This window comes from Mytilus galloprovincialis, chromosome 6 (assembly GCF_965363235.1).
Source record: "Mytilus galloprovincialis chromosome 6, xbMytGall1.hap1.1, whole genome shotgun sequence".
Lineage (NCBI taxonomy): Eukaryota > Metazoa > Mollusca > Bivalvia > Mytilida > Mytilidae > Mytilus > Mytilus galloprovincialis.
This window is the reverse complement of record NC_134843.1, coordinates 15,489,753-15,502,111: the sequence shown is the minus strand read 5'-3', so window position 1 is coordinate 15,502,111 and position 12,359 is coordinate 15,489,753. Positions and strand designations below refer to the sequence as shown.

The 12,359-nt window shown below is 33.3% G+C and overlaps 1 protein-coding gene across 1 annotated transcript; it reads left to right on the top strand.

Annotated features, from left to right (window-relative positions):
• The first annotated feature begins 4,190 nt into the window (after nucleotides 1-4,190).
• LOC143079043 (uncharacterized) lies at nucleotides 4,191-11,009 on the top strand. Its single transcript, XM_076254174.1, has 5 exons — nucleotides 4,191-4,338; nucleotides 7,357-7,776; nucleotides 8,952-9,142; nucleotides 9,963-10,194; nucleotides 10,547-11,009. Exons 1-5 carry the CDS (start codon nucleotides 4,299-4,301, stop codon nucleotides 10,987-10,989), a joined length of 1,326 nt encoding a protein of 441 aa, XP_076110289.1. The 5' UTR covers nucleotides 4,191-4,298; the 3' UTR covers nucleotides 10,990-11,009.
• The last annotated feature ends 1,350 nt before the right edge of the window (nucleotides 11,010-12,359 follow it).

The window sequence follows — 12,359 nt, the reverse complement described above, 5'->3', positions numbered from 1 at the left end:
TACTATCTTATCTGTGAAAATTGATTTAAGGTCAAACTACAACCAGTGCTAAGGCCCAAAAGATGTGAAACTAGTATGAAAGTGTAAGAATGCCTTTCTGTACAACAACACGTCCAAGCATATAACATGCAAAGTCTAGACCAGGTGGAAAGATAGGAGAATTTGTAACTTAAGCAAAAAAAGATGAAACGGGGATTTTGTATTTTACCCCCTGTTTCTTTCTAATATACCTTTAAAAAAATAACGAGTCTGTCCTTCATGTTCGGTTAAACTAAAGAAAACTTATACATTTTTCTGTTTGAAAGGTTTGTGATTTCATATTTCAGAAAAGAAATGAAATATGAAGTATTGCGTTTATTTTTAATTTAATTTAAACATATTTATTTATATTGGATTGGGAAACTAGTTATGAAACATATATTAATCCTTTTCCAATTTGCAGGTGCGAGTGCTGCCGTATAACGGCATTCGCCTGCGAAATCTACAAGGGTGTCTTTAACGTGCAAGAGATATGACTCTCTCTTAACATGGGTCAACCATTTATCGTCCACTTCCGACGGACTATCATCGTTTCCTCAAGACCATACTCGCAAATTGCGTTTATATCGTCGAAATCCAACAAAAAATACTAAACATAACTGGATCGTCAAGATGTTGGATGTCACATCTTTCTAAGACCCCATCATCAGTTGGGAAGCTTAAACCACCCATTTTGTAGTCAAGTTTTGCTATCAACCAACCCATTTATTTCTAGATTTAAGTCGTAATATGAGACAGGCTAAATTGTATCAGTTGTATCCTTAGTCCCAAGTTAAATTGGACAAATGCGTTTAAAACTAGTCACGAAACTAATAAATTATTTAGTGAGGGAACATTGTCTAAGTAGCGAACATTAAAGTTGTTTGTAAATGCAATTGTCTTGTCTTTCTTTCTAAGAATTTTATGTATGAATTCAGCCTCCTATGAACAGAGAAAAAATTTCACAGTTAGTTCCCATTGAAATGCCGATTCTTTGTTGAAAAACACGTACTCCAAACGTAAAAAATCTGTTGTCAATCAAGAAATGAAGTTACTTTCAGAGACTTTTTCTTAATTGCAGTTATTAGTTTTCAAAGAACGAGATATTTTCCCTGTGACAAGTCATTATAGCGTTCTTCAGCGGTAACTAGTAATCACCAATCAAAAGCAAGTTCTAAAAAAATATTTATTAAAGTATCGAACTCTTAAAGGTAAATTCAACAGGGTAGTTAATAAAACAGGCCAAATGCTTTACATCTTTCTTTACAGTTCACACCACCAGTTTAGAAAACTTTGAAATAATCTCTACAGAAATACCCAAAGATCTTTGCAACATAAATCATCCTGAATATGACAATTTCTGTACAGAAACGACTAATCTGGTATAAACATGTGTCAGGGCTAAATATGAATATGTTTACATGATATGATGTTATAAGCATGTTTTCTGCTGAAGTTCAGGGTAATTTGTGAAGCAGTGATAAGACATCAAATCTTGAACATGTATATAAGATTACGTTCGAAGTTATTTTAAAATACCAGAACTGAAATAGTCATGTACATTTTTAAAATGTTTCTTCGAGAGATTATCATTTTGCTGTTGGGGCATAATATAAAAATGGGGAGATTATTAAAGAGATAGTAATCTTCCATAATCTTAATAACGTGGATGCTAACAATTACAAAACATGAGCTAAACACATATCGTCTAGTCAGGCAAAGATGACCTTGATAGATTTTAATATTCGTTTAGACTCCTATATTGTACATGTTACATTTGAAGTAAGCCGATATGACAATAATAAAAGTTTGACTTATAATACAGACAAATAGACTGCTAAAATTATGATTCCAGATGTTTTATTATATTATTATGTATCAGCCAAGAAGCTACTTATGTTGTTTAAAAAAATCGATTTATTTGATTTTAGATGTTGATGGAGGTTCTTGGTAGATGATAGATGCAGTTGTGGACTATGTTAAAAATGGATAAAGAGCGAGATAGATTTACCAAATCAGGACACATTCTCCTCAAAGCAAACAAACCCACTACACAATATTGTTTTATATCCAAAAATAACTATTTATAATGTATATCTAAAGAACTCGGAAGAATAAAGAGCAACACTGAGATATATGCCCCTACATCATTCACGAAAGAGGAGATTCAAGAAAAATTACAAATCCGTCCATCATTCCTTTGTATCTCTGATGAATTTATTTGAAATAAGAAAAATAAAGGACGATAAAAATATCTCGTCTCGTCTTTATATATACAATAGCCTAACTTCATAAAAGGCCTTATAAATAACGAAATGGTGCCGGCATGTCAAGATGCTCCAATTGTTTTTTCGAAAGTTGATATCATCATTCATTCAATAGAAAAAGATTGGCTTCAGATCTATAGGGATAATCAGGAGTGTCAATCAGATATGCATTTAAAACAAAGAACTAGCCCAAAATCTTCTATCATAATTTTTGCAATTTATAGTAGTATCAAAACACTTTATGTGTCTACGCTTTAAACTGCTAGTCCCGATTTTTATCTTGAAAAGTTCTTTACTTTCATTTGCAGATATTAAAAAAAATGCCATGTGACTCAATAACCCGCATTTCACTGCAGTGCTCGCATCTTTTACATCCTAATGATTTTGAGATCAACTATACCACAGAAACTAAAAGTTCTGCTTCATATCTAAAATGTCCCCCGATATTGACACAGATGGATGACTTCAAACAAGAATATATGACAAAAGTGATGATTAAAACTTTCAAATAGTCAACTTTCCATTTTAACCAGTAGCCTACTCTTTGGGGCATCGTATGGCCTTTACATATCTAAATTAACACATTGCACTCGTGCATGTTCATACTTCATTGGCAAGGATGTAACCTTAACACAAAAGAAATATGAGAAAGAACGACTGAATTCGACACTATATATAAAGTTTTACTGTGATCATCACGAAATGTTTGACCGATAGCATATATCTGTGTCTCCACTCACTGCCAACAAGATTACACAGTCTTTAACTTTAGATACAAGAATAGTCGTCTGATCTTTTATTTTACCGATTGTGTCCTATTCCAGATTGTGAAATTTTGGGTAAGTGCATGCCGGCTGATGCATGCATAGCAGGATAGGCTTACTAGTACTACTCCTTTAGGAGTTGATGTGATTCCCAAATTTTTCGTTTGTAACCTTGATTTCTATTAAAAGTTGATTTGTTAGATTTGAACATTGGTAAACTACTGTTGCCTTAATTTGTATTTTTACTGCCATTTACAGTTTACAGTATTATTATTTAGTATAGACAGTCTTCAAATTACAAACAGCTATAGGGGTAAATTCAGTAAAAAATCTCCCATTGACTTTAATGCTAATCTATGTGTGGAAATAAATTTATACCTGATTTACCTTTAGAAATTAAAATCTTTCCTATATCATTCATGAAAGTACAAATGTAGCCCTATCTTTTGCAACAATAAAAACATAGGGTCATGCCGCATTTTTGGGCATTCACATGGCCTTGTTTACAAACAATGTAGATTCGCACTGAATTCCTATACTGACCCCCATTACTTTTCAACCCTGAAGGGGAAAAAATTAGTACATTCAGCATATATTTTTTTTTTCAACTCTAGTTTTGATCCATCTACCAAAAAATATTTATTACAAAGATTATCTGCCAATCAGAAGAGCATATAACTTCAGTGTTATACAGAAAGCTCTCCCCTAAATGGGCGGTCCCTGATGACGTATATTTATTTACTGAATTTACCCCTATACAAATATATTGGAGCCACAGCATTGCCTAAATGCATTGTATTTGGAAAGAATGCGTACAATTCAGTGTCTACAATATATTATCAGAAGTATGACTTTTCGAACTACATGAAATCAGCGCTAACAATCTGGATTACGAGATTTGTTTCTGTGTGAAAAGCCCCGCTGCCTTGCCAGTATGGTTTAAAGGATAGAGAATATAATGGTGAGTGATCACCATTGAGAAAGTAGACACACAATTGGATAGATAGGAATTTTTCAGTTTTGGTTTTGGTTCAATATCGGAAATTTTAGAGACAGTCTTTCTAACTAACACCCAACTTATAGAATATCATTTCGTTCCATATAGTATGCAGCTAGTAAGACATGATCAATCAGTTTTAGACTTATCCACAGTTATTTGTAGGTTTTAGTCCGTGACCGTATTATAATCCCTGTGTAAGGTCGGGATGATAAGGAACCAATAGAGCCATTTTCGTGGAAGATATTCATAATGATGTTTGCTTTATGTTTTGCTGCTATCATAGCAGTAGGTAAGTAATTTTCTTGCCAAAAAACCATATACTGTAAACCAACTAATTTTCGCGAGCTATATTTTCGCAACTTTCACGAGTAAAAAAAACTAAACATATAGATCGTCACGAATATGTAGAATTGAACTTTTCCTTATTCATCTTCATCAAGTAAATTTCTGTATCGTGAAATTAAATCGCGGTGAAATGGGATAGAATGGGCTAATCGCGAAATAAAGTATCAGCGAAAATAAGTTGGTGTACAGAAATAGTTGTATGATATATACGATAAATGAGAAGCGACATATGAAATTAAGTATTTTATATGCAACATGGCATATTCATTGAAAGTATGTTTTAGTCATTTTTTTTCTGTATTTCACATATAATTTGTATTTCAAACACTCATACAAGTGTCTCGATGCGCTGCATTGACATTTTATTGTAAGACTTCACTACAACGTCAACATATCAACACATCGCTATACAGCTGAATCTGGGAATTTAGAAATTTCCATCTTTTTTGGTTATCCTTCCATATGCCAGTACAACCAGGCTTGTTCGATTAGATGCGTCATTTATCCGGAGCAGCTTGTTTTGCAAATGGTCAATGTTATACTCAAGGTCATTTGAAATATGCTCTAAGACTGACTTAGTGACCTGATAGTTCCTTTATGATTAGTAGTTTTAGACAAAATCTGTGAATATCACATGAACTAAGTTTGCAACTGAGTGTTCAGCTAATTAGACGATGTGTTTTACATGTGCAGCCGTTCAACTTTTTGGTTTTTCTAGTATTTGTACACACAGGTTTTCAATTAAAAAAAACACGTTCCCAATTAGTCTTTGTCGATTTTTTCTTATTCATTATATTTCTTAAGATGCCGAACGTGTATGTTTCTGCTTTATGATCATCATCATAGTTTGGTATAATATAGTCTTTCATATCAATATGATCCGTGGAAGAACAATAGCCGCACAATGTAATAATATCTAAATTGGCAGTACATTAAGCTGTCTATATGGGTCAATTCATCAATTGTGCATATATCTTATATAATATTTGAATATTTACCTAATATACAAAATAAATTTGGAATATGCATTGAAGATTTATTCACTTTCATATATACAAATTAAAATGTTTTTGTTTATGTATTCGTGTGGAGTGGCATACGATACAACATCTGCGAATATGTGCAAAATAGTGTTCACCATGATATTGTTACTCTCACAAAGCAGGTCAAAAGGTAAAGTATGCGTTTCGTCCTCGGAAGCTCCTTCTATAAATCCTAAATTACAGCGATTTCAATATTAATGATCAACAATCAAGGCTATCAAGTGATGTATTGAAATGAAAAGCGGCCTTGTGAAAAACGAACGGTAACACTCTACGTTCTCAGACGAATCAGTCATTCTTATCGACAGCTGTTCAAGTAGCCTAATCCAGTTTTCATGGACAAGTTAATAAGGCCAACATTTCACAACTCCTGTCTTATCGTTGTGTGCTATTAATACAAAGGTATCAGATTAAGCGTCGGTCATTGGCACATCAGTTCCAATCTTAAGTAGAATGCTGCCTTTGCGAGAAAATGAAAGAATTCAGGTATCAACTGATTAATGCTATATATATATACACATCGTGTATTAGTAGAAACATTTATTCTTCTGGTTGATTGTCGAACTTTGATTTCGTTTGTACATTTACAACAATGCTTAACATGTGATAATTCCCTTACCAAAAACATACCTCCCTGATATAGAAATTTTATATAACGATCTAGATAGACAAAAATAGAGGTTTGAGCGCATATAAAACTGGTTCATGCCACTGTCATACAAGTGAGAGGTTTAGCTAGCTATAAAACCGGGTTAAATTCATAATTTTCTACATAAGAAAATGCCTGTACCAAGTCAGGAATATGACAGTTGTTATCCATTCGTTTGAAGAGTTTGAGCTTTTGATTTTACCATTTAACTAAGGATTTTCTGTTTTGAATTTTCCTCGGAGTTCGGTATTTTTGTTATTTTACTTTTTTAAATGTGCATATCATAGAAAACCCCAAAATCGTTAATAATATTCTTCACAATTTTGCAGTAGCATTTCTTTTAACCCTACCACAATGTGTGCCTATTCAACGTCATGCTATCTAGACCATGCGTTGTTCATTGTTGTTTTGTCTTTGTATGTTTGAACAAGGCCAACGCTCCGTGTAGAAGACCGTACTTTGACCTATATTGCTTTACTTTTACAAATTGTGACTTGGATGTAGATTTGTCTCGTTGGCACTCACACCACATCTTCTTATATCTATGTATATCTGTTTTTGATTAAGTCTTTTTTAAGAAGTGGGTTGTGAGTGGTTGGTGTGGTCTGTTGCACTAATTGATATTTTCTAACGATTCCTGTTATTCCATTTTTATATATGATCCATAGTTAATTCAATATAAGGGGGAAACGAAACTTAATCCCTATAAAAATATGTATGCTGAATGCAACAATATGATATTTCGAATCTTCAAAAGATAATATTTCTTAGTAAGGTATTGAGACATTTCTCGTCAAAGATTACATTCAATAAAACAATGTTTTTTAAACATCCAAGTATTGCGAAGCCTTTATAAAAGAAGGATATGATAAGACATTTTTATTAGAATGCTTAAAATTTTAACATACTATTGCTTGAAGATAGAGAGTCATTCAGATATTTAAAGACCAGTTGTAAATTTAAAATCATTGAAGAATCTGTATATTTGTAGTCTCTTTTAAATCAACTTCTAAAGGACAAATAGTAAAACGTGGATTAATACTTTGTAGCTAATATTATGATTGGTATCTTTTAAAGCGATATTATAACAGATAGGATATTTTGAATTTTATCATAACATTTTTTGAATACACTGCGTTTTGTGGTTCCTTTTTTTTAAGATTTGAAAAGACAATAGGTACATGAACAGTCCATTTCGAATTTCTTTTATACTTAACACGCGGTAATACAAAAACTATCTTTCATTAACTCTAACTATATATGCTTTCAGTTCAGAGTGGTGAAAGCGATGTCGTGGCATTTACCAAAGGTTTAGTTGCCCATGCTCATCTAACACAAGGTGACATAGTAACCTATAACAAGGACATTACAAACATCAATGCCGTGTTTACAAGCGATGGGAAATTCCAAGTCCAGGTACCAGGCATTTATTCCTTCCATTTCTACTCTTTAAGTAGAAGCGATTCTGAGATTTGGTTGGAGTTTCGTAAGAATGAGGACTACGTTGCTTCTATTTATGCCTACACAGCTAGTGATTGGGCTGATGCTGGTAACACCATAGTAATGGAATTACAGGCTGGTGACACAATATTCGTCAAAGCTGTTGAGGATTACGACAACTCCTTATATGGGGCAGCTGGTGAAATCTACACTACTTTCACCGGAGAACTTATGTTTTCTGAAGCATCTGGTCAGTAAAACGACATTTGATAAATAATGTTAAGTGATTTATATTGTTTTGGGGAGGAATACTATTATTATTTCCTCTTCGTGTTTCCTTTTTCGTCGTGTATCGATCCTCCTCTTTGTTTTACCTATCATAAATGGCTTTGCTCTTTCACTTGAATTTTGATCAGTTTATCCTCTGTTATAATACAAATGCATATCTATATTTTAACGGGCTGTTGTAACGCAAAGAAGAAATAAAGTGATCACGTTAAGCCCTCTATTTATAAAACAAAAATTTCGAATATAATTTTAATCGAATCATTGTAACCCTTGTATTCACTTGTACAAAATTTAACTTCATCATTCTGACTGTAATTGACCGGTCTGTAATTGGTGTCTTTACTTCACAATTAAATATTTAACTTGAACTTATAAAACGGACCAATAGACGATAATACTTATATAAATTTCATCATTTTGAATACAGGGTTTCAGAACAGTCAAATTAAACATTCCGCAAAACCAAAGAAAACATTTTCAGAAGCAGTTAACTTTCTCATCTGAAAAAATGTGAATTAAAGGCGGTACTGGTGGAAGAGTTTTGTTCAAAAGGCCTTTGTATAATTTAGACTGGGGTATAACAAATATAACTGTAAAAAAAGGTATTGCAAACATTTACTTAAATTATTTTGAATTATTTATTTGTGTGAACATCTACTTTTTCAGGTGTTGCAAACCCTATTGCATTTTCCGCCGGACTCACGAAAAACATCTCATTACCAAGTGGAACCAACATAACATAAAAAAACTTAAAACGAAAACGATTAGCGATGAAATGGAACTTTAACAAATATCATCTCCTTTCAAATCAGTGAGTGATATCAGGCACATCGTAATTAATTTCATATCCTACTTCCCACTCCACACTCATTCAGGGGCCAACACCGATATTGAGGTTATTTGCGTGATACTTACTGTAAACTTACTAAGGAAGAAATCTGAAATACTTGTATGTTTATTTGGATTTTTTCATTTAAGTTGTACGCTCACCATCACGATTAGACATCTTTTGATGAATATCCATCAAGAAACTTTGGTTTTGGTGAACGCCATTCGTGCGTTTAGGGGCATCGTCACTTCTGTTTTCATGTTGAGTGAGTGGTTAATAACATCATACATATGAATCTACTTTTTCAGGTGTTGCAAACCCTATTGCATTTTCCGCCGGACTCACGAAAAACATCTCATTACCAAGTGGAACCAATGTCATGTATGATAAAATTATAACAAATGCTGGCAATGGTTTTGATATAACCACCGGAGATTTTGTGGTCCCACAAGATGGCATCTATATGATTCATTATAACTCTTTGTCAGAATTAGGAATGGTATGTTTGAGTTTATTTTTATACAATTCAGATGATAATAAAATCTGTGGGTCAAGACGAAGACAGGAAATCTTTTATTTTATTTTGTTTTACTAGTATTCAGAATGGATGAAGTAACATCTTAAGTAGATGAACTCATCTTAGATTCTAGGATTGGCATTAATACTTACGGCAAAGGCCAAGTAGTTTTAGTTTCTAAACAAAAATAAAAAAAAAGACAGCGAAAAAGAAATAAAAATGTAAACGAAACCATGGCCAATCAATTGCTGACATCACTCACACAAGACGAAACTATATCCATTACTGGTAACTTTAGGTACACTCTACTGACATTATTCACGCAAGCCTAAGATGAACCAATATAAGTTACTGTTAGGTACAATCTTACGGAATTAGTAGGGTAGATAAAATCGTTTATCACTTTTATTTATATATTGTCTTTTTTCTTTTTTTCTTTTATGCACAACAGATTATTCCATTCTTGCAAATATTCGACGATCAAAGTGTTGATCAAATTGAATACTTATCCTTTTTGAAAGTTTTGGTCAAACAGCTCAACATTTAGAGCAGTTCAAAATAACAAACGAGATTTACCCTTGATCATGTTAGTAATGTGTTGTTGGTTTGTTTTAACTGCCTATTCATTCCACAACAATGAATTGCTACGCATAATACACGTGTGGTGTTATGAAAGGACAATGTTTCTCTCTATTTTAAAGAAAACCTTTTTTGTTTTGTTTATTTGTATTGAAGGGTTCTTTAATCACAGCTTATAATTTATTTATTTGTTAAGTTATATTTTTGTCAAACTTTATTTCAGGAAATGTGGTTGGAACTATATCTTAATGATCAGTATATCAACTCCGCATATGGACAAGCTCCTCATACATGGGCAGATGCAGGAAACAGTGCCATATTGGACATGAAATCAGGGGATCGATTAAGGGTGAGAGGGAGAAAAGGAGAAAACATTGTCCTGTATGGACAGCCAGATGAGATATACTGCATCTTTTCTGGTGTCATGTTGACAGCAAAGAACGCGCCAGCAGCAGGTAAATATTTTATTTCGATCTTTTTATTTTATTTTTTTAACTAAAATTGATAATGGAAATGAGGAATATGTCAAAGAAAAAACAACCCAACCAAAGAGCAGCTAACAGCCGAAGGCCACCTATGGGTCTCCAACACAGCGAAAAAATCCAGCACCTATAAATTAGCCTCAGCTGTCTCCTAAATAAAAATGTGTACTAGTCCAGTGAAAATTGAAGTCATACCAAAAGATATAAATTAATTAAATTAAGCAAGATAACATGCAATTTTGTTAAGCAATAATGACATTTTAAATATTTACACTACGCAATATAAATATAATATGAAGATTAATTGTATGTACATCTTATTCAGGTGCAAATGCCGGGCAAATACAAGCGTTTGCTGCAGGTCTAACAAAAAATCAAAACAATGGCGTAACAACTACTAAAGTCACGTGGGATAAAGTATTCACAGACCATGGTGACAATTTCAATCAAACCAATGGTGTCTTTACCGCTAAAGTTTCTGGTGTGTATGTTTTCAACTACCATGGTATGGGACAACAAGATGAGGAGGTTTGGCTGGAACTATACCATAATTATATCTACGTTAATTCCCTTTACGGACACGCAACTCATGGTTGGGCTGGTGGCAGTAATTCCGCTGCACTTTATTTGGCACAAGGGGATACTGTCTATGTGGATATGAAAGACCATTCAACGAAAATGTTTGGGGATGCTGATCAAATTTATTGTACATTTTCTGGATATCTTCTAGCACCTATGGTTAAGGGAAGTCCAGTAGTTGGAAGATAAATAAATTATATTGACAATTTTGTGGATGTCTTTTAATGATTCATATGAAATCAAGAAAGAAACCAAAATTTCTTTACCGTGTTCAACATTGGTTTGCATTTCTGGATTGTGCATTATTTTTCTGACGTTATATAACTTTACCGATAAATAGTATTTAAAAAAAAACTTTGATTTATTTAATTCACAATATACCACAACTTCATGTGTCTATTCTATGAGATACTTTCGACGTATCGATATCATAACATAGCATAACATAATATAACAAATCATATGATGAAATAACATAATATAACTCAACAAATCACAACACAATGTGACATTAAATAACATAATAACATAACATAACATAAAAAAACTTAAAACGAAAACGATTAGCGATGAAATGGAACTTTAACAAATATCACCTCCTTTCAAATCAGTAAATGATATCAGGCACATCGTAATTAATTTCATATCCTACTTCCCACTCCACACTCATTCAGGGGCCAACACCGATATGGACATTATTTGCGTGATACTTACTGTAAACTTACTAAGGGAGAAATCTGAAACACTTGTATGTTTATTTGGATTTTTTCATTTAAGTTGTACGCTCACCATCACGATTAGACATCTTTCGATGAATATCCGTCAAGAAACTTTGGTTTTGGTGAACGCCATTCGTGCGTTTAGGGGCATCGTCACTTCTTTTTCATGTTGAGTGAGTGGTTAATAACATCATACATATATAAAATCTGATAATTGACAATTATAGTTCGCTGTCATTAGGAAATTGTGATTAAGCACCTACGGAACAAATATTATTTCTAGTTTATCTCGCAAATGCTGTCCACTTAGACGCTTGAAAAAAACTTATAATGCAGGGATTCAGACGATCTCCTCTACCCGGTTAATGACGTCATAAAGGTGCGCGTAATCGACGATTTTTTTTCTGGTGAAGGACATATCTCGAAAGCTTGATATACTACATCTTATACCGGCCTATTTGAACACAGGCAAAGTACTGTTGCATTAAATTTACGGTCATTCAATAGTTTCCTTAAGGGCGAAGTCATTTATTTTCACTCAGGCATCTGCATGACGTAAGGGTCCCTACAAGCAAGTCTAATTCCTCATCTAAACAGCTATTAAAATCGCACATCTGTGGCTCTGTGAAAGTACCGAGACTATTAAGTTTGTGAATAGTATGATTGATTGATTGATTGATTGTTGTTTAACGCCACTTTTGGGAAGGACAAGTACTACCTTTTAAAAAACACAATCGTCATGACTCTTTTCCTCGAATATGACCTGCCGAAAAAATATTTGTCACCGAATCTCTACTTACTCGATGGGTGCTAAATGTAAAACAGAATCTTGTTACCCTC

Excerpts from the sequence above, each read along its gene's own strand:
- LOC143079043 (XM_076254174.1), top strand. The coding sequence starts at position 4,299 with ATGATGTTTGCTTTATGTTTTGCTGCTATCATAGCAGTAG. Across the intron at positions 7,777-8,951 it reads TATGTTTTCTGAAGCATCTG|GTGTTGCAAACCCTATTGCA; the intron begins GTCAGTAAAACG and ends CTACTTTTTCAG. Across the intron at positions 10,195-10,546 it reads AAAGAACGCGCCAGCAGCAG|GTGCAAATGCCGGGCAAATA; the intron begins GTAAATATTTTA and ends CATCTTATTCAG.